Source organism: Gigantopelta aegis, chromosome 10 (assembly GCF_016097555.1).
Source record: "Gigantopelta aegis isolate Gae_Host chromosome 10, Gae_host_genome, whole genome shotgun sequence".
Lineage (NCBI taxonomy): Eukaryota > Metazoa > Mollusca > Gastropoda > Neomphalida > Peltospiridae > Gigantopelta > Gigantopelta aegis.
In genome coordinates, this window is record NC_054708.1 from 6761628 (window position 1) to 6788755 (window position 27128).

The following is a 27128-nucleotide window of genomic DNA, read 5'->3' on the forward strand; positions in this document are numbered from 1 at the left end:
TAATTTTGATAATAAATTTATTAAAATAGCATATTCCTTGTGGTCTATAACACATAATGCTACCTACATCTTAACCACAGGTGTTTTAATCATACCTGTGACAATCTTACAACTCGTTTAAAATGCATCCAACATGATGTTTACATTTCAAAATAACTGGTTGTGAGATAAATGGTATTTAATGCAACCCTGACTACAGATTTGTGAAGCTATCTTAGCTCTACGATCTTGTAAAACCGTTGTAAACTATGACATCACTGACATTTTTACAATATCATAGTGCTAAGTTACCTTAAAAATCTGGGGCCTACTAATTAACCACGGCAATCAGCAATGCCATGCAGACTGCTGCAATGTTTTCAATTTTACACAGCGTTTATTCTATCATCAAAGTTTCAATTTTCTTTGTAATTTTTCTTTTTACTTCTTTTTTTCGTAATGCTGACATAATAATAGCAAAACTGCTGTGGTTTAAGCCATGGAGACTTTTTTCAATGCATATTTTGTTTTTGCTAGGGTCTTTCTAACAAGTACTCATGAACTGTAGTAATTCAGTTGACATTCATTTAGACTACGAAGCAATCTTTGCATGAGAAGATCTTAGCGCTCAGAGTGCTTCGTGAAACGGGGCCCTGGTGTATCAGAGTGAGGCTCATACAATTGCTTCGTGAAACAGGGCCCTGGTGTATCAGAGTGAGGCTCATTCAATTGCTTCGTGAAACGGGGCCCTGGTGTATCAGAGTGAGGCTCATTCAATTGCTTCATGAAACGGGGCCCTGGTGTATCAGAGTGAGGCTCATTCAATTGCTTCGTGAAACGGGGCCCTGGTGTATCAGAGTGAGGCTCATTCAATTGCTTCGTGAAACGGGGCCCTGGTGTATCAGAGTGAGGCTCATTCAATTGCTTCGTGAAACAGGGCCCTGGTGTATCAGAGTGAGACTCATACAATTGTTTTCACTCAAATTACAATTACTAGTTAATGAAATCACATGAGCAATAGAGTAATGGATGGTGACAACAATTTCTTCAGTAAAAATACTTGGTACTCTACACAAAATTACCAACAACCATCTCTCAAGGTATTCTGAAAACAAATATTATAACAGTCTTAAACTCTGTGATTTTGTTTTAGTGTAAACATATATGGAAGGCACAAGTAGGTCAAACATACTGAGATTATTGTAAACATTTGTTCATAACCTACTAGTTAAGAATCAACCAACATGTACAACATGTGTGTCTACTAACACTAATAAACCGTATTTGGAAATAGTCGAAATGAACATGTGGAACTAAAGAACATTATTATAATAACCTATTTACATGTACAACGAAATCTCCAGGGGGAAAACTATATCATAATTACTGTCACAGTTAATTTTTGTTTATGTCATTAAATAATCACAATTCATGATTATGTACAGGTAATAAAAAATGGATTTAGTTTCATACGATTTTCATTATATACAGGTACAGGTATATACAAATCACTGCATAAATATATACAATAAATGTCTTGAAATTAATATACACTTAGTAGAACTCTTATACTGCTACAGATTCTAAATTACTTTCACTGGTACACCATTAATAAACACAGGCATGACATTTTTACAATTTCAAGTTATCTTCGTTTAATCTGTACAATGAATGAAACACACACAAAAAAAATAATGGACTCATATCAGTCTTAATAGGTTCATATCGGAAATAAAAAAAGAAAAAAAGAAAAAAAGAGAGAAACAAGAAAAGGAAAGAAAAAAGAAGAGATGAGTTAACAAGTCTAGTATATCAGGGATGTCATGGATTCAAACATCAATACAAATGGAGGCTATATACAGCATATTAATACATAGAGGCTGTTTTATGTTTTCTCTTACGATCCATAACCTCGGGATCTAGCTCAGTTGATAAACATCAATACAAATGGAGGCTATATACAGCATATTAATACATAGAGGCTGTTTTATGTTTTCTCTTATGATCAATAACCTCGGGATCTAGCTCAGTTGATAAACATCAATACAAATGGAGGCTATATACAGCATATTAATACATAGAGGCTGTTTTATGTTTTCTCTTACGATCAATAACCTCGGGATCTAGCTCAGTTGATAGAGCACCCGTCTGAGGTGCTTGTGTCATCGGATCGAAACTGCCTTGGTGAACCCATTCACTTATTGGGTCCCCCCTGCCCCCGTCTCAACCAGTGCACCACGAATGCTATATCAAAGGCCGTGGTATGAGCTATCCTGTCTGTTAGTAAATCAATGTGCTCTAGTGGTGTCAATAAACAAAACAAAACTTTAACTTTTAACTCACCGACTAAAGTCTACAATCATATCACATATGTTGTACTAATGGGACTAATGTGATATTGATAAACTACATCATGAGTTACATTTTAAAGTTGTTTTGTGTAACAACACCACTAGAGCACTAGATTTATTAATCAAAAGCTGTTTTGGTAATTTTGACATAGTCTTAGAGAATAAACCTGTTACATTTTTCCATTAGTAGCAAGGGATCTTTTATATGCACCATCCCACAGACAGGATAGCACATACCAGTCATGGTGCACTGGCTGGAACGAGAAATAACCCTATGGGTAATATCATAAGATATCAATCATATTTGCATTGTTTATTTATTATATAATTTTAGTCAATTTACTATTAATCTGAGAAAGTTTACTTTATGTCTACTGAACCAGTGGCTAATGAATATTACAACTCACAGCACTAGTACACTAGTTTACAAATTTACAAATTCAGAAATAAAAACAGAGTTAATAAACATGTGGACGTGGAACAACATGCAATGAACACAACATTTTGTAATAGACAAAAGGCTGTTATATTCACTTGTGGTTGATATCACCGATATGTGTTAGTATTTTCTAAAGTGTCATGTAATAAATACGACCGTTATCACTATTGTGCTTATAATAACAACCAATACACACACTACAACAGTCAACCCCTTTGTAAGTCCTACTATTTTGATACTTTATTTCATTAAATTTGGAAAATTTTCAATTTGATTTATTGTCATCGAGATCAATGTTCGGGCAACAGCTTTTATATATGAAGATATTTTTAGGCAAACCATGCACAAATATATTTTACAATGATATTTTAAATCTCAACACAGCAGACAAAGGGAAACACAACATTAAAGGTACCACAAAAGAAAAATGTGATGTTAATGGGGAAAACTACTTGTTAACCCCCACCCCCACCCCCAAAACCAAACATTATTGTCTGTTAATAAGCCTGTATTGCCATACTGAATATTACCATACCCTTTGATGTTTCAACCAGCGTCTACTGCACAGTTGATCATTATTGTCTGTTAATAAGCCTGTATTGCCATACTGAATATTACCATACCCTTTGATGTTTCAACCAGCGTCTACTGCACAGTTGATCATTATTGTCTGTTAATAAGCTTGTATTATCAACCAGCCTTGGTGGCACAGTGGTTAAGCCATCAGCATACTGCTGCTAGGTATAGGGTTTGCAGCCCGGTACCGGCTCCAACCCAGAGCAAGTTCTTAAGGGCTCAATGGGTAGATGTAAGGCTGTAGTGGCTGGCCTTACATCTACCCACTGAGCCCTTAAGAACCCTCTTCTTTCTCACTAACCACTATCCCATTATCATACAACACGCCACCCTTTGATGTTTCAAAAATCTTCTACTGTGCAGTAGAATCATTATAAAGACGGCTGGCAGTACTTATGTATCATCACAGCCGATACAAATACTATATTCATCTTGTATAAACCAGGACAAATAGAAACAGAAAGATTAAGAGCAAAAAACCCCAAAAAGCAGTCAAAGTAGAAAAATAAGTAATGAATACCAGTGTTTTCACATTTAATTAAGGATTGACCGTTATTTCTTTTACATTTATCAGGTATGAACAACAAAAAACTGTGGTTCGCACATAGGTTTGTGGATTATTTGTTTTGTTCATACCCAGATGAACGTAAAAGAAATAACACACAAGCCTTATAATTAAATCTGAAACATACCATAACACCAGAAGTTCATATCTGATTTTAAATAATTTTTGGGGATTTAATCACTGAAGTACCAATATAAAGATATGACGTTCCCTGAAAACAGTATTTTTATGTTCATCGAGAAATCAATAAACTTGCATTCCTATGGCTGGACCAAAGGGATGATGTTAAATTGTAATGAACAGAAATTTAATCATTGACTAACACCACCATTCCATACCCAACTTTACAGATGTATATTCCAAGTAAGTTATCAGGGTTCAAAAGTGACTGAAATTCAATCTGGTAAGCTACAAATTCTTCCCGACTGAATCAAAGCCTGCCGGACTAAACATCACCATAAAGTATAAACACAAAATAATTACCAGTCCGACAGGATGGCAGGTAAAATTATCTCCTGGTCCATGATAAACCCCTATTATTACAAAGGGTGTCTAATGACCAGTCCGACAGGATGGCAGGTAAAATTATCTCCTGGTCCATGATAAACCCCTATTATTACAAAAGGGTGTCAAATGACCATTCAAATGTTTTTCAAACATTTTTATGGCTGTCATGAGGCCAGTTTTAACATTTATCTTATGGTAAAAAACATTTAGGTGTGGAATGGTGGCCTTGGCTGGCTAAGATGTAGTTGACCGACTATGTACAGACAAAGTAAACCATACAAATATTTGGCTTATAAAAAAGCAATATATAGTACGCATTACATTACAGTGAAACTCTTCTATTGCTACCATCGGTGGGACTTCAAACTGGTCTTAATAGTGGGGTGGTCCTAATACCGAATTAACAATATACAGGATGATGATCATTTGATAAATATAAATTGTGTATTTTACATCCCACCCTCTTTCCCAGTTGTCGCCAGCAATGTCTCAATTAATTGGCTGGACAAATGACACCCTCTTGATATTTACAGGGTTTCCACTGCCTGAAAGGTAATAAAAAAAAGAAGAGGAGAGTGATTTCTGGTTCACATGACTGATTGCTGTTAATTGTTGCATCCGTTTCATAAATAACATGTTACTCTGTGTAACTGTTACTTTTTAACATTATTGTGTGCAAGTTATACATTAAAAAAACTGTGCACCGTACATTCCAGAAATTAACCATGAAATGCCAATTGTGCTAGTATGAAAGTAATACTTTGTTTTTCCAGCTAAATAAAGATAAGACTATATAATTAAATTAATTGATAAAATAAACTTTAACACCATTTGCCAGGACAACTGGGCAAGATATCACCACGTTATTTGCTCGACATCTGTGTGACATAACAGGTAAATGCTCAGGTCACTTGTGGGGTCAAAATGTACTGAAAACAACCATTGGGTCCGACTTCACTGGTCGTAATACGTAACAGTAGGGTAGTCTTAATACCAAAGTATTTTTACTATAAAATATCCCGGTCCTTAAAATATTGGTCTTTATAGTAGGGTGGTCTTAGAAGCGGGGTGGTCATTGGGTGGGGTTTCACTATATAAACAATACATGACAAAAATATACAAATATAAGTTTACACCTGTACATGGTGTTGTTTCATTTAGAACTAGTAAACATTTACAAAATTGGTCTACTATTTAAAATGAAAAAAAACGACATTTTATGAAATGCTGTATTTTACAGTTAAACATTCTTAGACAATCTGTTATATATATGTGTATAACTGTACACCATTTTACATTAATTCATGTATAGCAGAAACTATCAAAGCTAACCACCATGATATATATATATATATATACAGTTGAATCCCGTTAGCTTGGACCCTGTCGGTGCTCGAGAAATTGTTCAACCCATTGGGTAGTTCGACCTATCCATTCGGTCAACAACGTGTAAGTGTAATTCGGGACTTTGTTTTTGGTTCGAGCGTTGCGGTGTATTCAACCCTTCCAAGTTTGACTCAACGAGATTCTACTGTATACATATAGAGTCCACAGGAATAATCTGTGATGTCACATTTTAGAAAGGTGATATATTTTTATTTAATGTTTACAATCGTTGGATATTTATGCCTAAGAAAACAAAATTTAGCAACTACTTTTAATGGCCTACCACAATTATAGGTTTATAATTTAGTGTGCTATTGTGACCCTGACATACACAACTGTTATAATACTGACTATCAGTTTGGACATCATAGGTTATTCCTGTGGACCCTTCATATGTATAAATATATATTAAACAATATTTTTGAGTTTTTAACATTTTTCATTGAAATGAATGCTTTAGGGTAACAAAATTAGCATATTTGCTGTTACTATTCATGTTCTTTCCATCAATACATTTCTAATGAGACAGGATCTGGGGGATATATGTTACTGTAAAATTAGAATACATTTAACCAAAATACTATTAATTAATTTTAAAATAGAAAGGTTAACTCCCAACAATTGCTACTAAAATACTGTGTAGTTTGAAATATCAGTATAAAATACATAATATATATGCAGAAAAACCGAATTAAGATCATGATTGGTACATCAGTTGTGGTTTCATCTCCATGTTTTCACAAATATTATACAAGTAATGGAGTGAAGCAGCACTAATCTGTAGGGCAAAAAGGGTTAACTTGTCTGTAGAATAAAACAGCTTAACTAGTCTTTAGGGTAGAAAGGGTTAACTAGTCTGTTGGGCAAAAATAGTTAACTGTTTGCATGGTAAAAAAAAGGATTAACTAGTCTGTAGGGTAGAAAGGATTAACTAGTCTGTAGTGTACAAGGGGTTAACTAGACGCTGGTGTGGTCTGCTGGAGTGTGTTGTATCACTGCAGGTAAATGTTTACGAAGTCTGGATTTCTCCCCTTTAACATGCTCTATGCTCTGTTTACGAGTGTTGCCTGAAAAAACAACAAATAGCTCTATTGTAGTAACAATATAAACAGGTATAACAAAGGATGTGGCATGTGCTGTCCTGTCTTTGGATATACAAAATGAGCCATGTGTAAGAAATGCACAAATGAAACGATCATTCATGCAATTTTCAGAAAGTACATATTAAACAACTTCAAAACTAGTGATGGCAATAACTATAGAAATCCCTTATGACTTTTTGTTACAAGCTGCCTTTGTGATGGCTGTGATTTTCCTTTTTCTCACCATTCAGAACAAGGCTTGCAACAACCATAAGTGAGACACCAAATGGCCAGTTTACAAATGTGCGACCTGTCATTAAACAAACATTCCTTTGTTATCTTATTCTATAATACCGTAGACGTGTACTGACCTCCGAACGTGACCATGGAGCTGCCGAGCGCGATACCCGACTGGCCGTTGGGCGCGAATGGACCCTCACCGGTGGGCAGCTGTATCAACAGTGTAAGTATGGCTGCCTTGTTGCCGTGCAGCGGCTCCAGGCAAATAGCGCCTGGCTTGTTGTACATCTAAAAATAAAACCATTACAAACATACTTTTCTACAGGTGTGTTTTGTATCTGAGCCCAAACCCTCATTTAAAATAAACCAATGATGAGGGTAAACATGGGGGACCGAATTTACATGTAACTACAGACATTTACAATGCTTAAACACCTGCATTTAAGAAAAACAGGCTTCTTAAATTTATCCCAGAGTTGTTTAAATAATCAGCATAACAAAACACCATAACATAAGGATTGTCATTTTGGACAGACAACACACACACACACACGCACATGCGCACACACACATACACAGAGAGAGAGAGAGAGAGAGAGAGAGAGAGAGAGAGAGAGAGAGAGAGAGAGAGAGAGAGAGAGAGAAACAGATACATGCACACACACAGACATACATTAATTTTCATGTTTCTTCATTCTACCTTGACAGTTCTTACTAAAATATTACAGGTGAATTATGGATGTCTGATGTCGACCTATAGTCCTTCCCACAGCAAACGCCTTTTTTCATATTATAAAATTTACTACAGGCTATTTATTTCTGAGCCAATCTTTTTCTAAATTGCACACTAAAATAGGTTTGTTTTTTGTTTTTCTTCATATATGAAACCAAAACTGACATCATTTACCAAAAGTGACGGAGGATGGGACGAACAATAAGTCCACGATATTGTGTTTATTTACCAAAAGGGACAGAGGATGGGACGAACAATAAGTCCACGATATTGTGTTTATTTACCAAAAGGGACAGAGGATGGGACGAACAATAAGTCCACGATATTGTGTTTATTTACCAAAAGGGACAGAGGATGGGGCAGACAATAAGTCCACGATATTGTCTTTATTTACAAAACGTGACAGATGGAATAGACAAAAGGTTCACAATATTGTCTTTATTTGACTCCAGTATTTGACTCGTGCTTACATTTTTTCTCCTTCGAATGACAGGCAGGTCTTTCTGGTCTTTCTTGTCGGCCGCGGGTTTGTCAAGTTTGTTATCTATCTCAACACACACTGCGGAAAACGGCCGACTCGCCATCTGCTGCATCTCAACTAACATCAGCTGAGAAGATCAAACAAATATGTTTTGATATAACAATAATATCAACAATAATTTTTGTACTGTATACATCTCCACTAACATCAGCTGTGAAGATAAAACAAACCCATTTTGATATAACGTATAATAATAAAACAGATTGCTTATATGGGAATGTAATATTTTCTGTACTGTAAACATCTCCACTAACATCAGCTGTGAAGATCAAACAAACCCGTTTTGATATAACGTATAATAATAAAACAGATTGCTTATATGGGAATGTAATATTTTCTGTACTGTAGACATCTCCACTAACACCAGCTGTGAAGATCAAACAAACCCGTTTTGATATAACGTATAATAATAAAACAGATTGCTTATATGGGAATGTAATATTTTCTGTACTGTAGACATCTCCACTAACACCAGCTGTGAAGATCAAACAAGCCCGTTTTGATATAACGTATAATAATAAAACAGATTGCTATATATGTAATGTGAAGATTACTGAAGTATATTTGAAGATATAACCGTTTTGATATAACGTATAATAATAAAACAGATTGCTTATATGGGAATGTAATATTTTCTGTACTGTAGACATCTCCACTAACACCAGCTGTGAAGATCAAACAAGCCCGTTTTGATATAACGTATAATAATAAAACAGATTGCTTATATGGGAATGTAATATTTTCTGTACTGTAGACATCTCCACTAACACCAGCTGTGAAGATCAAACAAGCCCGTTTTGATATAACGTATAATAATAAAACAGATTGCTTATATGGGAATGTAATATTTTCTGTACTGTAGACATCTCCACTAACATCAGCTGTGAAGATCAAACAAACCCATTTTGATATAACGTATAATAATAAAACAGATTGCTTATATGGGAATGTAATATTTTCTGTACTATAGACATCTCCACTAACATCAGCCGTGAAGATCAAACAAGCCCGTTTAAATATACCATGATAATTGAAATAGATTGCTTGCAGGAGAATGTAATATTTTCTTTACTGTGTATAATAATACAGAAAATATTACATTCCCAAATGAGCAACCTACTGATATTATTTCACATGATAACATATATATCTGTTGACACTCAATTCTCATGATTTAGCAGGATCTTTAAATCCATTAAAAACTAAAACCTTCATAATTAGATCATACATCATTTTAATCAATTTAGGCCAGATTATTAGGGATTCAATTATTCAAATAAAGTTTTACATTTGAGAATGCTTTTAAATTCTTCATGTCAAAAATATTGCAAAGTATCAAATTACAAACAAATACAATATCAACGTTATAATCGTAAATTCCCCTTTTTATGTAAAACACTGTATAATTACTCAATGTAAATGCATCACATAAGACAAATACTATTAACTGTATATCAAGCATCTGCTACAATGTGGTCGATTAATATGAATGTAATTAAAGGCCAAAAATAAAAGGATACAAATTGAAGTTTAATAAGTTGTCTAGGTTCTTACCTGGCGCCGTCTATAGCTGTCGTATTTATGTTTGATTTTCCACAGTGCAGCTGCTATCAGTAGTAAAGACAGGAAACAACTAAAATGACAATCAAAAGTTGGTTTTGTTTAACACCACCACTAGAGCACATTCATTTGTTAATTATCGACTGATGGATGTCAATCATTTGGTAATTTTACATTATAGCCATAGAGAGGAAATATGCTATATTTTGTTTCCATTAGTACAAAGGGATTTTTATATGCACCATCCCACAGACAAGATAACACATACCACAGTCTTTCATATACCAGTCGTGGTGCACTGGCTGGAACGAGAAATAGCCCAATGGGCCCACCGATGGGGATCGATCCTAGACTGACCCACCTGAGCTAAGCAGGGTAAATAAAATAATAATCTACTGACTCATTCATTTATTTCAACTTATTTTAGTGCTTATATCCAATTAAGGTTCAAGCATGCTGTCCTGGGCACAAACATCAGCTAACTGGGCTGTCTGTCTAGAACAGTGGGTTAGTGGTTAGTTATTAGTGATAAAAGTAAATGATTTATCAATGAGCTCACCTGAAGAATGTGACGAAGAAATGAACAAGATCAATCTTTGGAAACTGAGAAAATGAGATCTAAAACAAGCAAAAATATAATTAATAGGGACTGTACTTTTAAACTTAAAACTAAAAATGCTAGTTTTTCAGTAATCTCTCAAAATTCTCAACAGCAATCAGCAGTGCTTCCGTAAAATGTTGTGGAAAATTAGTTTTGAGGCATCATTTTTATAAATATTAATTATTTATTTTATTATTATTTGTATAAAATTGCTATTGCAGATGACCCAAATTTTAACGGCTGAATCTGACAAACTCATCCTTAATATTTAGCCAGGAGCTGGGATATTTTCTCTCTCTTTTTTCAATTCTAAGACTAGCAGTAAATTACAGAGACAGCAGTGTGATAAACCACAAATTTTCACCACCGACGTTACAAATATGAAAGAAAATATAGTTTTATATGCTAGTAATGTAATGTATTAAACTTGCTATTTCAGTATGAAAATACAGACCTGAAGCCAAAATGGAGTCTGGAATTCATAAACATATACAAGGAATGTTGTGTTCTGCTCTCCGGCAAAAGCGTAGTTTTTGTGTTCGAACTTTGACCGGAAATAGTCACACGCGTCCGACTGAACTACAAACCTTTCTTGTGGGTGAGATTCTGAAAATATACAAATAATCAATAAATCTTAAAATTACAAAGCAATGATAGTGATACATGGCCAACTGATCAAAAGGCAAGATAACAATGGAGAAAAATAATCTTTTAGAATAAATTCAGAAAAGCAAAAAATAGCTATTCAGAATGGTATAAAATGTGTTTATAGTGGTAGAAAATAACCGATCAGAATGGTAGAAATACTTATTCAGAATGGATAAAAAAAAAAAAAAAAACGTTCAGAATGGTAAAAATAACAGTTCAGAATAGTAAAATATAAATTCAGAATGGTAGAAATACTTGTTCAGAATGGCAAAACAAATAAATTGTTCAGAATGGTACTAAAAGACCAAGTGTGGAATAAAGAAAGCTTGCACATCTTTTAGTGTGAAACTTTTCCAAATGGTCATGACTTAAAAGTGATATTCAGTAGGGCCGGTGTCACATTAATGTACAGTGTGGTTAACTTACTTGATTTAAAAGTGATATTCAGTAGGGCCGGTGTCACATTAATGTAGTGTGGATAACTTATTTGATTTAAAAGCGATATTCAGTAGGGCCGGTGTCACATTAATGTACAGTGTGGATAACTTACTTGATTTACAAGTGATATTCAGTAGGGCCGGTGTCACATTAATGTACAGTGTGGATAACTTACTTGATTTAAAAGTGATATTCAGTAGGGCCGGTGTCACATTAATGTAGTGTGGATAACTTACTTGATTTAAAAGTGATATTCAGTAGGGCCGGTGTCACATTAATGTACAGTGTGGATAACTTACTTGATTTAAAAGTGATATTCAGTAGGGCCGGTGTCACATTAATGTACAGTGTGGATAACTTACTTGATTTAAAAGTGATATTCAGTAGGGCCGGTGTCACATTAATGTACAGTGTGGATAACTTACTTGATTTAAAAGTGATATTCAGTAGGGCCGTGTCACATTAATGTACAGTGTGGATAACTTACTTGATTTAAAAGTGATATTCAGTAGGGCCGGTGTCACATTAATGTACAGTGTGGATAACTTACTTGATTTAAAAGTGATATTCAGTAGGGCCGTGTCACATTAATGTACAGTGTGGATAACTTACTTGATTTAAAAGTGATATTCAGTAGGGCCGGTGTCACATTAATGTACAGTGTGGATAACTTACTTGATTTAAAAGTGATATTCAGTAGAGCTGCACCAGAACAGTTCAATGTGAAATCAACATCTCGGTCTCCCTGAATTGATTAAAAATATTTATTAAAAAATCATAATAATATAAGCATAATAATATAAGTTTGTTATTTATGCATTTCAAGTGAAAACTGAGATCAAATTTCAACAGGGCAATTCCAGATAAAATACTCACTGTGGCTGAAGAAACAAATGAAGCCTGACAATTGTTCGTTATGATAGATGTTCAGTCCATGAAATTTGTGACGGCAATCAGCAGAGGACATTTAGAGGACATGTAAATAAATTACAAATGAAAATTCCAGACTTTTAGCTATAAATGGATGGACATCTTGACAGATAGATGGATGAAATATAGCTCACAGCATCATGGTAAACTGGAAGTATGTTTATTTAGTGTTATTGTGAGATGCATACTAACCGACTTTGGTACATTCATGAAGTTGATCCGAGTGTAAAATTTATCCTCAGTTTTTGACAGGTTGAAAGTGAATTGGTAATCTGTCACAAGCTGGTCTGTAAGAGAAAAACAGTCATACATGCCTAACATGTTATAAGCTGGTCTGTAACAGAAAATATTTATACATGTACCCAACATGAAATAATAAATATACTCTGCATCACTCAAAAACCTCTTATTCCCACTTTCGGTTTACTCATGCAGCACGGCTTTCCAAGATTTTTTTTTTTTTATATATGCATGCTCTGGCTAGTTGCAGAAAGATGGTGGTGTGAGAGGTTGTCATAATAAAAAAAAATTAGGGGCGGATAGAGACATAAATGCAAAAAAACAAACACCATTTAACCAATTAGATTACAGTAAAATGCATAGGCAATAAAAAAAGAGAGTAATTATTCTGTTATTTACTAAATTCTGTCAGGTGTGACTAGAATGTTGATTACTCACAATAACACGTTCCGCCAGACTTGGGGTCACCGTAATACTTGTGAATATCATCACACCTGTAACACAACACGAGTTTCTCATAATGTTATTCGTATATGTTTCTAATTCTTCTATCCTCATAACTGAGGTGTACCTAGCTCATTTTGTTTAAACTTGTGTAACTGATTTATATTTTGATTGTGCATGTATTAAATAGAGAATAATAAACGAGTTAACAGTTATTATCAAATTTATGTCCCGAGTGAAATAATTTTCATTTTAGCGAGTGAGAAGTGAAAATTATTTCACGAGGGACATAAATTTTATAACTGTTACCAAGTTTGTATTCTATTTATTACCCCAGCTATTTGTGTGTTTTTTTAAGCCTTTATTTTTGATATAGCCTACATCGGCTACACGTCTATAAAAACGACGTAACCTACTTTACTTTTCTGGGTATTGCTTTAAGGTTGTATTTTATTCATGGTTCACTGATAATTTTCAAAACCCAAAGTTCTATATATTCTGTCAAAAAAATCTATAATGAACTGCATTAAATTTCCATTTTATTACAAGTTTAACACTGAAACCAGAAAGACATAAACGCAAACGCTCTAAACTACATGATGTCATTGTGTGTGCTTTGCCAAATTGTTATGACGTCATATTTAGTATTGACAAGGTGCTTGGTTTGTTGGCGTCAAATCGTCCAACAGTAGTGTATGTTAAACCAATGCATGATAATTTTTCAGTGAGAAATTATGATTTTTATTTTCCGCATTATGAGTGCCTGCTGGGGTCATAAAAGACTACAAGATGTGGCATAACTCATTTATATTGTTATGAATAAATTGATTTGATCTGATTTGATTTTGATGCACAAAACAAATCTAGTAGCTCATACTGTACATCGTCAATTGAGCCATGTGCTACTTTTTTTAAGTGGCTACAACATTTAGTCTTTGGCTAATAAAATATTCCTTGAAATAACCACATTTTAATAATTTTGTTTGAAGGAAATACTCTATATATCTAGAAACTGGCTCAACCAAAATGTGTTCAAATGTGCGCTGTAGTAGCCTATTACTAAAGGTAAAATCTATTATTACTATTTCAATACACTGTGGATGTTATTTTGTTCAGATTACTGTACATGAAAATATAACACCATGCACAATACTGCAGTACTATAAATTTAATTATTCTGTTAGTTCAACTGTATTAAATTGAGGTCTGCGAGTTTGTAATGGACACAAACAAATACTGTAATTGTTGACAGTGGGGGGGGGGGGGGGGGGGGGTTGGAGGTTGGGAGAGGAGTGGAATCATTAAATGAGTAAAAATCATCTTTACTTGTCACACTTGTGTCCTGTGACTCCACGGGTTTTACAGAAGCAGCCTCCTGACTCCCGGTCACAAGTATCAGCTTGGCCGTTACACGCACACGCTGTCAAATAAACCCATACAACATAACATCAACATCAAATGTTAAAAATCTGGTTCTTTTTAATAGAAACAAATCATAGAAGCTTAGGCAATAAACTTAATTAGAAATGAAAAAGAAAAAGGTACTTTTCAAAAGATACAAGACTTTTATCCTTTGTTTTTTACAGCACCATTTTTTTGGTACACAACAGCAATACATTATACATTCAAATTACAACAGTCAGTTTATAACAGTACTAAGTAGGTAAAGAACTAACACATTTTTATGTTCTAAATAAATCGTGAATGATAAAAGACTTTGTAAATGTTTAGGTACCAACTTATTTACTGCACAGATATTTTGTTACCATGGAGAGGGAACTAGTGTGTGGTTAGAAAACATATTATTTTAAGGTACCGTATATCTTCGCCTATAAGTCGAATTTTTTTCACCCAAAAATTATTTTAGAACTTGGGGATTCGACTTAGAAGAGGGTAAAAAAATTTCACCCAAAAATATTACCGTTTTGGGGATTATTTTACAAAGTTTTATTGTTGAAGTATGCCCTGTATTTATACTCAAATATGTTAATTTGACACATTTATTTGTTATAACCTTTTTCTTTTTTTTGGCATTAGAACGGTTTTAGTTATGCATGCCAAGAGAACAGTCCACTTAGTTAAAATAACAGTCATCACTAATAGCAAAAATGTAAACAATACTAACTACCTGTTGCCGGAGTTTATTTTGAAATCTGGTCACTGGCATTAATGGTTGTTCAAACAATGTTTTGTCGGTGATTAACATCATGAATATTACTGAGCTTTCCCTTAAAACAGCTTAGACTGATCTCTGCAGTTCACTAGAGCAATAGGGACATACCTCATTTGGTACAAAAACCAGTGTACTTTCCAGAGTTATTCTCCTTACATGTATTAATATGGCGGCAAAACATGTGATTAACTGATACTTTCAGTTTTATCATAGTGATCTGTTGTCAGTGTTTATAAATAAAGTTGTTGTCTGTGCACAAAACCATGCTGTACAGTGCCATAGGGTAACAGTCAAACAGCTTTCACTATCTACTAAGGGAATATTTTGTTTTGATGCTATGTAGTTTGATTGCGATGTACAAAACATGAAAAGTGAAGTTTGTAAAATAATTTTCTTTTGTTCAAATATTGTACATTATTGTTCTCATGTGCTGAAAATAAGAAATACTTCAATATTTATAAGTTGTTTTTAATGGGTCGACTTATAAACGGGTCAATAAAAAAATAAGTTTTCAGGGCTTGAAATTAGGGACTTGACTTATAGTCGAGATCGACTTACAGGCGAAGATATACGGTAGATCTTACCCTAACACCGAAGACAGAGTGTGTAAACCGTCACATGTCAGTCACTTAATTGCTGTCAAATAAATCAGCCAGAGGACAAAAAACAGGCCATAGTGACATATTAGAACAGAATAAGCATTCTGAGAATACTGCTAAGCAATTCATACCCCTACCAAGCCTATCAAATTTTTGTGTCGCAAAAGTTCAAGGGCCATAACTCTCTGATAAATGAGTAAATCACCATGAAAGTCAAACTTAATCTGTAACAGAACATGACAAAGCTATACACAAAATGTTTGCTCAATATCTTGAGGTAATGCAGAAAAAAAGTCCAGAAAACAAACTTTCATATCTCCGATGTTCAAGGGCCATAACTCTGTATACAAAATCACCATGAAAGTCAAACATATCTGTAACAGTACATGATAAAACTATATACAAAATCACCATGAAAGTCAAACATATCTGTAACAGAACATGATAAAGCTATATACAAAATCACCATGAAAGTCAAACATATCTGTAACAGTACATGATAAAACTATATACAAAATCACCATGAAAGTCAAACATATCTGTAACAGTACATGATAAAGCTATATACAAAATCACCATGAAAGTCAAACATATCTGTAACAGAACATGATAAAGCTATATACAAAATCACCATGAAAGTCAAACATATCTGTAACAGTACATGATAAAACTATATACAAAATCACCATGAAAGTCAAACATATCTGTAACAGAACATGATAAAGCTATATACAAAATCACCATGAAAGTCAAACATATCTGTAACAGTACATGATAAAGCTATATACAAAATCACCATGAAAGTCAAACATATCTGTAACAGTACATGATAAAGCTATATACAAAATCACCATGAAAGTCAAACATATCTGTAACAGTACATGATAAAACTATATACAAAATTTCAGCTCAATATCTTGAGGCATTGTGAAATAAAAGTCTGGAAAACTATATGTGGGACAGATGGACGAACCGACAGACAGAAAGATAGAGACAAACCTATTGTCCCCTCATGGTTGGACTGGTAGGGGACTAATAATATTCACCAATTTAATACACTCTAAAAACCCTTATACTGTTCAATATGTTGAGTGAGGAACTAAGATTTAATCTATTTTTACATACCTGAACAATTTCCACCATTCCGTGGATTACCGTAGTAGCCATCTTGACAGAATTCACAATTGTGTCCTGAAAATAAAGAGTCTTGAGCTTATAACATACCTATTCAATCTTACTATAGTGATAAAGACATTTTCAAACCGGAATAAATTTATCTTGTATCACACACATGTGCAATCTGGACACGAACTTGCAAACGGGGAATTCCCTTTTAATTTTCACTGGTGTTAGTGCCTTTTTATTACTTACGTCATGTCTGATTTACAAATTATGTCGCATCGTATTTCAAACATTAAACAAGATTGCCGCAGAGTATGATTCTTAACATTAAGAAAATCCATGAAAGAAGTACTGATTAATAGACTGAAGAAATTTTAAAAAGTTTTTGTAAAAAATAAAAGAAGGTATATGTAATTAATACAGAACTTCCTATTTATTGCACTCATTTATTTTGTGCAAGAACATAACACTCAACTGCTACATGGTCTCATGGTATATATTCCTCTGCAAAATAAATAGAAAGCAAAAACAATGTATGTAAAGTTCTGTATTTTTATCTTAAAACAAATCACATCTGGCACTTACACATAAGACATAAATAAATCGGCAAACTAACCATATTTCTAGTTTTAGATGTGAATTTATTAATAGATTTAGTTATGAAAAGTTTGAAGTTCAAATCAAAACATTTGAAATTTGAAATTTAAAAGAAAAAAATGAAAACACATCTCCTTACCTTCAGTAAGATGTTTACAGTCTTGGCAAATACTTGTTCCATTGAGACACACACTGTGTCCATTACACTGACACACTAAAAAACAAAAGAAAATAGTGACAAATATATGATATTTACTTTACAAATGTCACCTGACATTTTTTATTGACAATTTTAACTGATAAACTACCAAAACAATTTTAAAATATTAAAATAAATTCTGCTTCATATACCTACTTCCCAATAATCCCTAATTTAATATTAACTTTTAAAATCAATGACCCTCGTTACCAAGGTAAATGCCGTTTCTGTTTCACATAAAATACATTTTTAACTACTAAAAAAACAAAGATTACTTGAAACAAACTAGATTTTTAAAAAGTTATAATTTAAGTAAAAAGTTATATAAGAAAGCAAAATAAATCTGTAATATGTGAAAACATTTTAGATCATACAATAACTAGGATCAGGGTCTTTAATAATGACTTACATGGACACTTGAGGAAGAACCATCTTTCTGCAGGACACTTGGCCATGTCCACGAAGTGCTTGGTCCCATTTCTTGTGACGGGTCCCTGGTTGGCCCCTTCAATGCACTTGCCGAGTCCCGTGTCCCCGGCATCGTTACACCAGCCACACATCGGATGAGCCTGGCATGCCTTACACGAGTACAGACCTGAGCAACGAGTCGCTGTGTGAAAAAAAACCCAACAAATCATTAAACATTCAGATAGTAACAAGAAGATAAAATGTTAATAATGAATACTATTAAACCATTGATTACTTCTATTTCTTTTCTTTTCCTTTTCTGTCTTTTTAGTTTATTCAATCGTTTTTCACAAATGTTTACTTTATTTATTTATTTATTTATTTATTGAAAATTGCAGTGGCCATTATTGTACAATTTAATGCTTGTAATTAGGAGAGGGCCTCATAAGTTGGATAACTTGTGCCCAATTCTTTTGTATGTATAAATTATATGCAATAAGAGGATACTTTATATTCTTAAAAAAACATTGGTTTTAAGCATTAGCTATTGGATGTCAAACATTTGGTAACTTTGACATATAGTCTTAGAGAGGAAACCTGCTACATTTTTCATTAGTAGCAAGGGATCTTTTATGTGCACCATCCCACAGACAGGACAGCACATACCACAGTCTTTGATATATCAGTCGCAGTGAAATAGTAACAAGTGGATACATTATATTCTAACTCAATCTGCATATAATACAAAATATGATTGGTTAGTCAAATCCATTTGCAACAGTAAAACCAGCATTAACGTCCACAAAACAGTCAAATATAACAGTCATCTCCTAATTTTAGTGCAATTTGTGGAAAGAAAAACTAATAACTCGCCAATCAAACTGTTAATCTTTAACACTTGTTGTCCATCATTGACCATCTACCAACCTAATAACGAAATATCTAAAACTATAACTGTAGATTGTTTAAAAGAATAATAAATAATCACTTAACAAAATTTGGTTAACACTTTTTGTCAAGATATTGAAGTAACTGGTACTTTTGTTGGAATGTGTTAGAATTTTGGTCACTTAATGGGGCTGTACCTATCCTAAAATAGTTTTTACTGTTGAATTATGCCCAGTGTTTATATTCAAATATACTAATTCAGGTTTGTTTGGGTTGTTTTGGGTTGTTTTTTTTTTTTTTTTTTAACATTAGATTGGTTTGAGTTAATGTCAATTAAAAAACATGCTACAAGAATATCTCACTTTTTCAAAGGCCATTTTTCACAGGTTGACTTATAAATGAATCAATAATTATTTTTGTTTACACTTTTAGGGCTTGAAATAAGAGACTCGACATCTATAGTCCGTCCCACAGGGAACACCTTTTTTCATACTATGGAATTTACTACAAGTTATTTATTTCTGAGCCGACTGTTTTCTAAATTGCACACAAAAATAGTTCCTGATTTTGTCATTTCCAAAACACTTTTAATTTTTGTCTTAGATCAAACCAAATTGAAATTATTTACAAAAAACATTTTTGTAGGAGGATGGGATGGATTATGTCCGAGATGGACGTATAGGTGGAAACATACGGTACTGACCAGGACACTTGATCTCCTTGGTGGTCTGGTTTTTCATGTGCTAATGTATAAATGGATCAATTAAAAAAAAAAAAGACAAAAAAGATGGATTGAAATTTAGAGATCAACCTATAGTTGAAGACATATGGTACTGACTTGAGAATAAACATATAAACGGATCAATTAAAATTTTATATTTTCAGGGCCTCAAATTAACCTCGACATCTAGTCGAAAGCGACTAATAGTTGAAGCCATACGGTTCTGACTGGGACACTTGAGAATAAACATATAAATGGAACAATAAAAAATCATATATTCAGGACTTCAAATTAACAGAGACCGACATATATTTGAAGTCATACAGTACTGACCGGGACACTTGACCTCCTTGGTGGTCCACTCCGTGCACTGCCCGTACGGGTAGGAGGCCACGTAGGAGTTGGTCTCCACACACTGTTGCATGTTGCTGCACCACATACAGTTCTTACGCGTGCAGTTCTCACACGACGCGTACACGGAACACGGGGCCTCACACCTCGCCGAGTACACCGCCGGGGAAGTGCCCTCTATCTGACCTAGATTGGCTTGAAAAAGGGAAAAAAACTTAATATTTAGAATTTAAAGAATAAATTAAATAAATACATTCTCTATAAATGGATTTTAGTTGGTATGTAAATACATACAATATAATGTTCGGAATTGAGCAGCCTTGGTGGTATAATGGTTAAGCCTTCAGACTTAAGGCTGGCAGGTACTGGGTTCATATCCGACCTGAGGCAATGCGGGATTTTTTAATATAACAACAATTTTGGTAATAATAAAATAATAATAAAAATTATAATTATATATATATATATATATATATATAACCGTGTCCGGTGTATCGGCGTGTCCGGTGATTCGGCGCACTTGGTATTTTGCTTAAGTATGCTTTGGAAGTTGTCATGTTGTCGGTGTTTTTAACGAATTAAAGTTCAATTCCTTTTTCAATGGTTAATCAAGTATTTTTTAGAATTATCAATAATTATAGATTCCTACTTGAGACAGCAAAGAATGCGGTTGTGTTCAGTGAACGTCGAGGTTTCTCTCCCCCCCAACCCTTGGGGCTGTGTTGCGCGAGCTTGGTCCTTTGGCCAAGTATCGCGTTGAACACAATGGGAGTTCAGCTATTGTCACCTTGTATTACGGTGACAATAAACTGAAGCGCCCGAGCAGTAGGAGGAGAAGGCGTCCCAAGGCGGCTCAGAGGGGACCAAACTCGGTGGCTCAACCGCCAGGGGCGGTCCCTTCTGTTTCAAAGAAGAAGGCGAGACCAGCAGGGGTGGTTCAGGGGTGGTACCAGTTCCAGTACGCCGAGAAGAGTCGCACCTTCTACTTGACGTCTGAGTGGAACGGGGTGTATCGACAAGGACTGTTGAAATCAGACATGGATAATCCAATCGTCCATCGGATTATCAGGCTGATACTTCCAGAAGATTACCCAGCCTTACTTCGGGGAGAGTGCTACAATGACCTGCCTCACTTCTTCCCGAGGTTCCGAACCGACCACCCCAACATCTCGCCATGAGTTCCGCCAAACCTCTCCTAGGGCAAGAACCTTCTTTTTAGGGCTTAGTTGGACTTTAAATCTTTTGGCTGTGGTTCAAAATTTTATGTTAATTTTTTTGTAAACAGTCCGACACACTTTACTTTAGCAGCCCATCTAAATTGCTCGAATCACCCTAACAAAGTTTTAGCCGAGCACTCTAATATTATTTTTTTGATTTTAAAGTTTATCCAGACATGAGTTGAATGTAGCAGCTCCTTTTGGCTTTAGGTCCCTCGACATAACTACTAAATTCGTATTCCAAATTCTGCCCACCTTAAACTCACCCCCACCTCCCCGGCCCGGACCATATAGATCGGACTTTAAACTTTTAGACCTCCATTAAAAAATTTATGTCGAAATTACTTTTTTTTTTTTTTTATTAAATATTATTAAATAGTCCGACCCTCTTTTCTTTCTCTTATTTATTTTTGGACTGTCCTTCTAAAATGCTCCAAATTATATAAATATTCGGCCGAGCAGTCAATTATTTTTATTTTTGGCTTGTAACCTTTTTTTTTTTTTTTTTATTCTATTAACTTTTTTACTAATTGCTATTTTCAAAATTCTGCCCATTTTCAACTCTACCTCCCCACTCCCCCCACCCCCCATCCCGAGTCAGGCCACCGATCTTATCGGAGGTCGGACTCGGGATGGGCGTGTTCGAAACCCTAGTAGTATATGGGCACGTTAAACTACTTATCTATCTATCTATCAATAATTATATCATAATTTCAAAATAAATCATTCACCTGTTTTTGTGTATATAAACACGAAGTAGGTCAGACTTATTGATATTAAGAATGTTAAAACCAGTCTAAAAACACCTTTCCTGCATTTTAAAAATTATAGTAAACAGTATAAATGTAATTATTTTCGTTCGGTTATTTTTATTTAAACTGAAAAGGAAAACACAGACAAATGCAAACAAAATGAAAGTTTTACACCTTAATTGACAGTCATTCCAGTTCACAATTGTCACATTGTTATAAAAAAATTAAAACGAAATAAGATCCACGTGTGTGCACAGTCTACTAGAGAAAAATAAAATCCATGTAGGCATTTTAGCCATGCATAACATTGAACATGTATGCATCTGCAGTACTGTGCCACTCAAGAAAACGGATTCCGAAACTGATCATGAGATGAGTCATGTGTGATCGTTCATTTTCATAATGATATTTTTAACAAGACAAAACAAAAAGAGTACTAAAATAATTCTGCGACAATAATGTAGTGTTTATAGGCTAAAAGTGAGATCATGGGTGGTCTATAAATAGCGGGGTCAACGATCCACATCTACTGCGCCGAATCACCGGACATGCAAATTGTTTTGGATACAAGGGGGTGCCTATATTTATTGGCTATTGGATGTCAAACATTTGGTAAGTTTGATATATGATACATTTTTCCATTAGTAGCAAGGATCTTTTATATGCACCATCCCACAGACAGGATAGCACATACCACGGCGTTTGATATACATTTGTTTGTACCAGTCGTGGTGCACTGGCTGCAATGATAAATAGCCCAATGGGCACACCGACAGGGATCGATCCCAAACCAACCCACTCTTATTTTTACATCAGCAGCAAGGTATCTTTTATATGCACCATCCCACAGACAGGATAGCACATACTACATCCTTTGATATACATTTTTTTGTACCAATGGGTCTACTGATGGTGACCGATCCCATATAGACCTAGAGAACATTTGGATTAGCAACTACTATTTAATGTTTTAAAATTGTGTAGCAATCTCTGAAACTTGTGTAGCGAATTGCAACGCGATACTGAACAAAATGTTCCCCGAGATCCGCACATCAGTGGCCTAATTCAATAAACTCTGGCAACTTTGCGATTTCGCAGTGCAATGCTAAAAGACTTACAAAGAGAATGCTTTGTTGTCTAGCAGAGCCTAAGAGAGCTTTGTGAATTAGGCCCCTGGTGAGCATTTTACCAGTGCTACGTCCCACCCCTCTGAATTCTCCCAGCCAGTAGGTGAAGCTCACCAAAGAGGTTGCCACAGCTGCAGTGTTTACCGCGTTCACAGTTCCACACACATAGGTCCTCTCGGTAGCAGGCCGCGCAGCTGTGGATCGTCTCACAGCCGAGACTCAAACACCCGTCCCAAGGATCCGTCGTGTACTAGCGGAAAACACAGCACTTACACAAACAGTCTTTATTTGTTACCCGGTAAACTTCAAAATAGCCTGCATGCTTGTAGCCTCAAACACTGACAGTAAGAGATGCAGTCTACAAAGCTGGGTGCGAAGTGTCAAGGTATGGGAGACATTTTAAAACAAAATGGCTGACAAATTATCATATTCAAAAATTTCAAATAGTATGTTTACACAACAAAATTAATTTGAAAATGATACCAATTTGTGTCACGTTTGTCACAAACAAAGAATGAATTTACATATTATAAACTTGATTAATGGATCTGAAAGCTGTATTTTATTATGTAATTATATTTAATTAACAAAATTAATTTAAAAACAACACCAATTTGTCTAAAACTAAAAAGGAATTTACATATCGTAAACTCGATTAATGTATTTCAAATCTCTTTTTGAATAATGTAATATGCTGTGTGAACAAAATTTCAAAACAAAACCAGTTTGTGACAAATTAACACAAAATCAGAAATAAATTTACATATTTTAAACTTGACCAGTGGATTTGAAAGTCGTATTTTGATTTAAAAATGTCTTCCCGGCCTTACACGGCGAGTGGCTGTACTGCAAAACAAACCTGGCATAATCTGTGTAGGGTAGTTGCAGCTGGTGCGGTCCCAGATGCACCGTGCGCTGATGCAGGCCTGGCAGGAGTGCAGCAGCTCACAGCCCAGGTCCGTGCAGTTAGTGAACATACCACTCTACAAAGCAAAGCAATTAGGCATGCAGTTAACAGACACGTGAAAGAAATAAATAGTAGTGACCAAGATCAGCTTCGTAAAGAGTGAAACAAATAAAAATACATTCTGTGATGGTCTTAAGTGTGAAAACACAAGATTTAAACTCAGGAAATTTAAATGATTACAATATACTGCTCGCTGCATCTCATTGTTAAAACTCCCCTCATCTCCATTTTCTTATTTCCTCCATCTGAGCCAGAGCATTACAGCTGATTTAGTTCCTGTCTGTGGGAACGTAATGCTAATTGGTAATACTAGTGTATTTGATGGTAGATTGATTCTATCCTCAATCAAGGTTTGGTATCATAAAAATACCATGTTAGCAGACACATGTGCAGGACATTATGCAGGGGAGGGTCTAGACTGGTCAGCGAAGGGGGATTTGTGTCACGTTCCTCAAGAAATATATTTTAAAAACAAGAACATTTGCTTTGAGCAGGGTTTTTGACCCCGCAAAACACCTTTTAGCACAAGTGCCTGGTTAGACATATACATGTAATAAACATTGAGTATCATTAAAAAACCAAAAGTTTTCATTAAATGTTTTATCTGAATTACAACTTGTACAGTTCTGATATACACCAATAAGGTGTGGGTAAATGCAGTTAAAGGTAAAGTCTGACACCACTAGAGCACATTGATTAATTAATCATCAGCTATTGGATGACAAACATTTGGTAATTCTGACCCGTAGTCATTAGAGGAAAGCTGCTACATTTTTCCTAATGCAGCAAGGGATATTTTATATGTAATTCCCACAGACAGGAAAGCACATACCACGGCCATTAACCAGTTGTGGTGCACTGGTTAGAATGAGAAAAAAAAACAATCAGTCGAATGGATCCAGCGAGGTGGTTCGATCCTGTGATGCAAGCACCTCAGGTGAGCACTCAAACGACTGAGCTAAATCTCACCCTGGGTATAATTGAATTATATACAATATACATTCAACTCTTTATTAAGAAAAATGTTAGCTGGTGACCAAAAAAACTGCATGCTACAATTTTAGACTACCGGTTGTGTTGTAACATGCATACATCATTTTTTTAAATGTCAACTCAAACTGAATCTAAAAAAATTGATGAAAACAAATCTAAAGTGCCGTATTTGCCTAAATGCTGGTTTTTAAATTCAACTAAAGTTGCACTAAAAACACTGACAACACACATTATGTGACATAAGCAGGCATGAAAGCAACAATAAAAAGAGCAATGTTCTTTAGTTTTATAACAGATACAGAGGCTTGTCTTTCTGCTGGCTACTTTGTAAAAACATACACAGATTTACTTCCGGAAAACTAAATTACACAGGAATTCTTTTTTGTGATCTTAAGATCAGATTTAAATGGACATGAATCTTTGCCTGCCAAATGCCATGAGCCAAGTAATCGGGATGCTGATGTTAAGTGACATGCAGAGAAAATATCTAAATTAAAACATCTATTCAGGCAAAAAACTATAAGCACAAATGTGATATTCAACAACAATGAAAGTCTTGTAACTGTAAAATATGAAACACTAATAGATCATGAAATCATCAGTTTCAATCAAATAGGTTCCAATGTACAATGTTCATGTTATGAAATAATTGAAAGACTGCTTGATAAATGTTTTACAGATTCTTCAAGCTGACTGAGCTGTATGGCTTATATACACAGAAATGAGTTAATTTTAACAGTCAATTAATTTACAGGGATCTGAATCATAACAAAACAGAAAGTATACCTATCTACTCAAATAAATACTACTAATAGTTGTCATGATCCCATCACTATTCTTACACACGAGGCTACAAATATTTTAATTTTATTTATATGTTGTACCAGAGATCAATCACTAACATAATATTGTACCTCTGGTAAATTAATATTTAGAAACAAATAACTATGATCATTAAAGAGAAACAGCTAACTTCTAGGACTGTTTTGACAGAAGACAATCACCATAGTAATATACAGTATCACCATAGTAACATACAGTACCATCACGATAGTAACAAACACTATCACCATAGTAACGTAGTATTTACCATAGTAACATACAGTATATCACCACAGTAACATATAGTATCACCAATGTAACATCTAGTTTCACTATAGTAACATACAGTACCATCATGATAGTAACATACAGTATCGCCATAGTAATGTAGTATTTACCATAGTAACATACAGTATCACCACAGTAACATATAGTATCACCAATGTAACATCTAGTTTCACTATAGTAACATACAGTACCATCATGATAGTAACATACAGTATCGCCATAGTAATGTAGTATTTACCATAGTAACATACAGTATCACCACAGTAACATATAGTATCATCAATGTAACATCTAGTTTCACTATAGTAACATACAATACCATCATGACAGTAACATACAGTATTGCCATAGTAACATATAGTATCACCAATGTAACATCTAGTTTCACTATAGTAACATACAGTACCATCATGATAGTAACATACAGTATCGCCATAGTAATGTAGTATTTACCATAGTAACATACAGTATCACCACAGTAACATATAGTATCATCAATGTAACATCTAGTTTCACTATAGTAACATACAGTATTGCCATAGAAATGTAGTATTTACCATAGTAACATACAGTATCACCACAGTAACATATAGTATCACCAATGTAACATCTAGTTTCACTATAGTAACATACAGTACCATCAT

The 27128-nt window shown here is 34.5% G+C and overlaps 1 protein-coding gene across 1 annotated transcript in view; it reads right to left on the reverse strand.

Moving 5' to 3' along the window:
* Positions 1–27128, reverse strand: part of LOC121382916 (attractin-like protein 1) — a 57358-nt gene continuing 30230 nt past the window's right edge. The window contains exons 14-28 of the mRNA XM_041512597.1: positions 24274–24397; positions 20301–20513; positions 18360–18560; positions 17891–17965; positions 17158–17223; positions 14587–14680; positions 13255–13310; positions 12769–12863; positions 12322–12391; positions 11015–11166; positions 10519–10577; positions 9954–10032; positions 8329–8466; positions 7257–7413; positions 1–6870 (exon numbers count right to left, since the gene is read on the reverse strand). Coding sequence (XP_041368531.1) covers positions 6761–6870; positions 7257–7413; positions 8329–8466; positions 9954–10032; positions 10519–10577; positions 11015–11166; positions 12322–12391; positions 12769–12863; positions 13255–13310; positions 14587–14680; positions 17158–17223; positions 17891–17965; positions 18360–18560; positions 20301–20513; positions 24274–24397 — 1689 coding nt within the window. The 3' untranslated portion in view covers positions 1–6760. The remainder of the gene's footprint in view (positions 6871–7256; positions 7414–8328; positions 8467–9953; positions 10033–10518; positions 10578–11014; positions 11167–12321; positions 12392–12768; positions 12864–13254; positions 13311–14586; positions 14681–17157; positions 17224–17890; positions 17966–18359; positions 18561–20300; positions 20514–24273; positions 24398–27128) is intronic.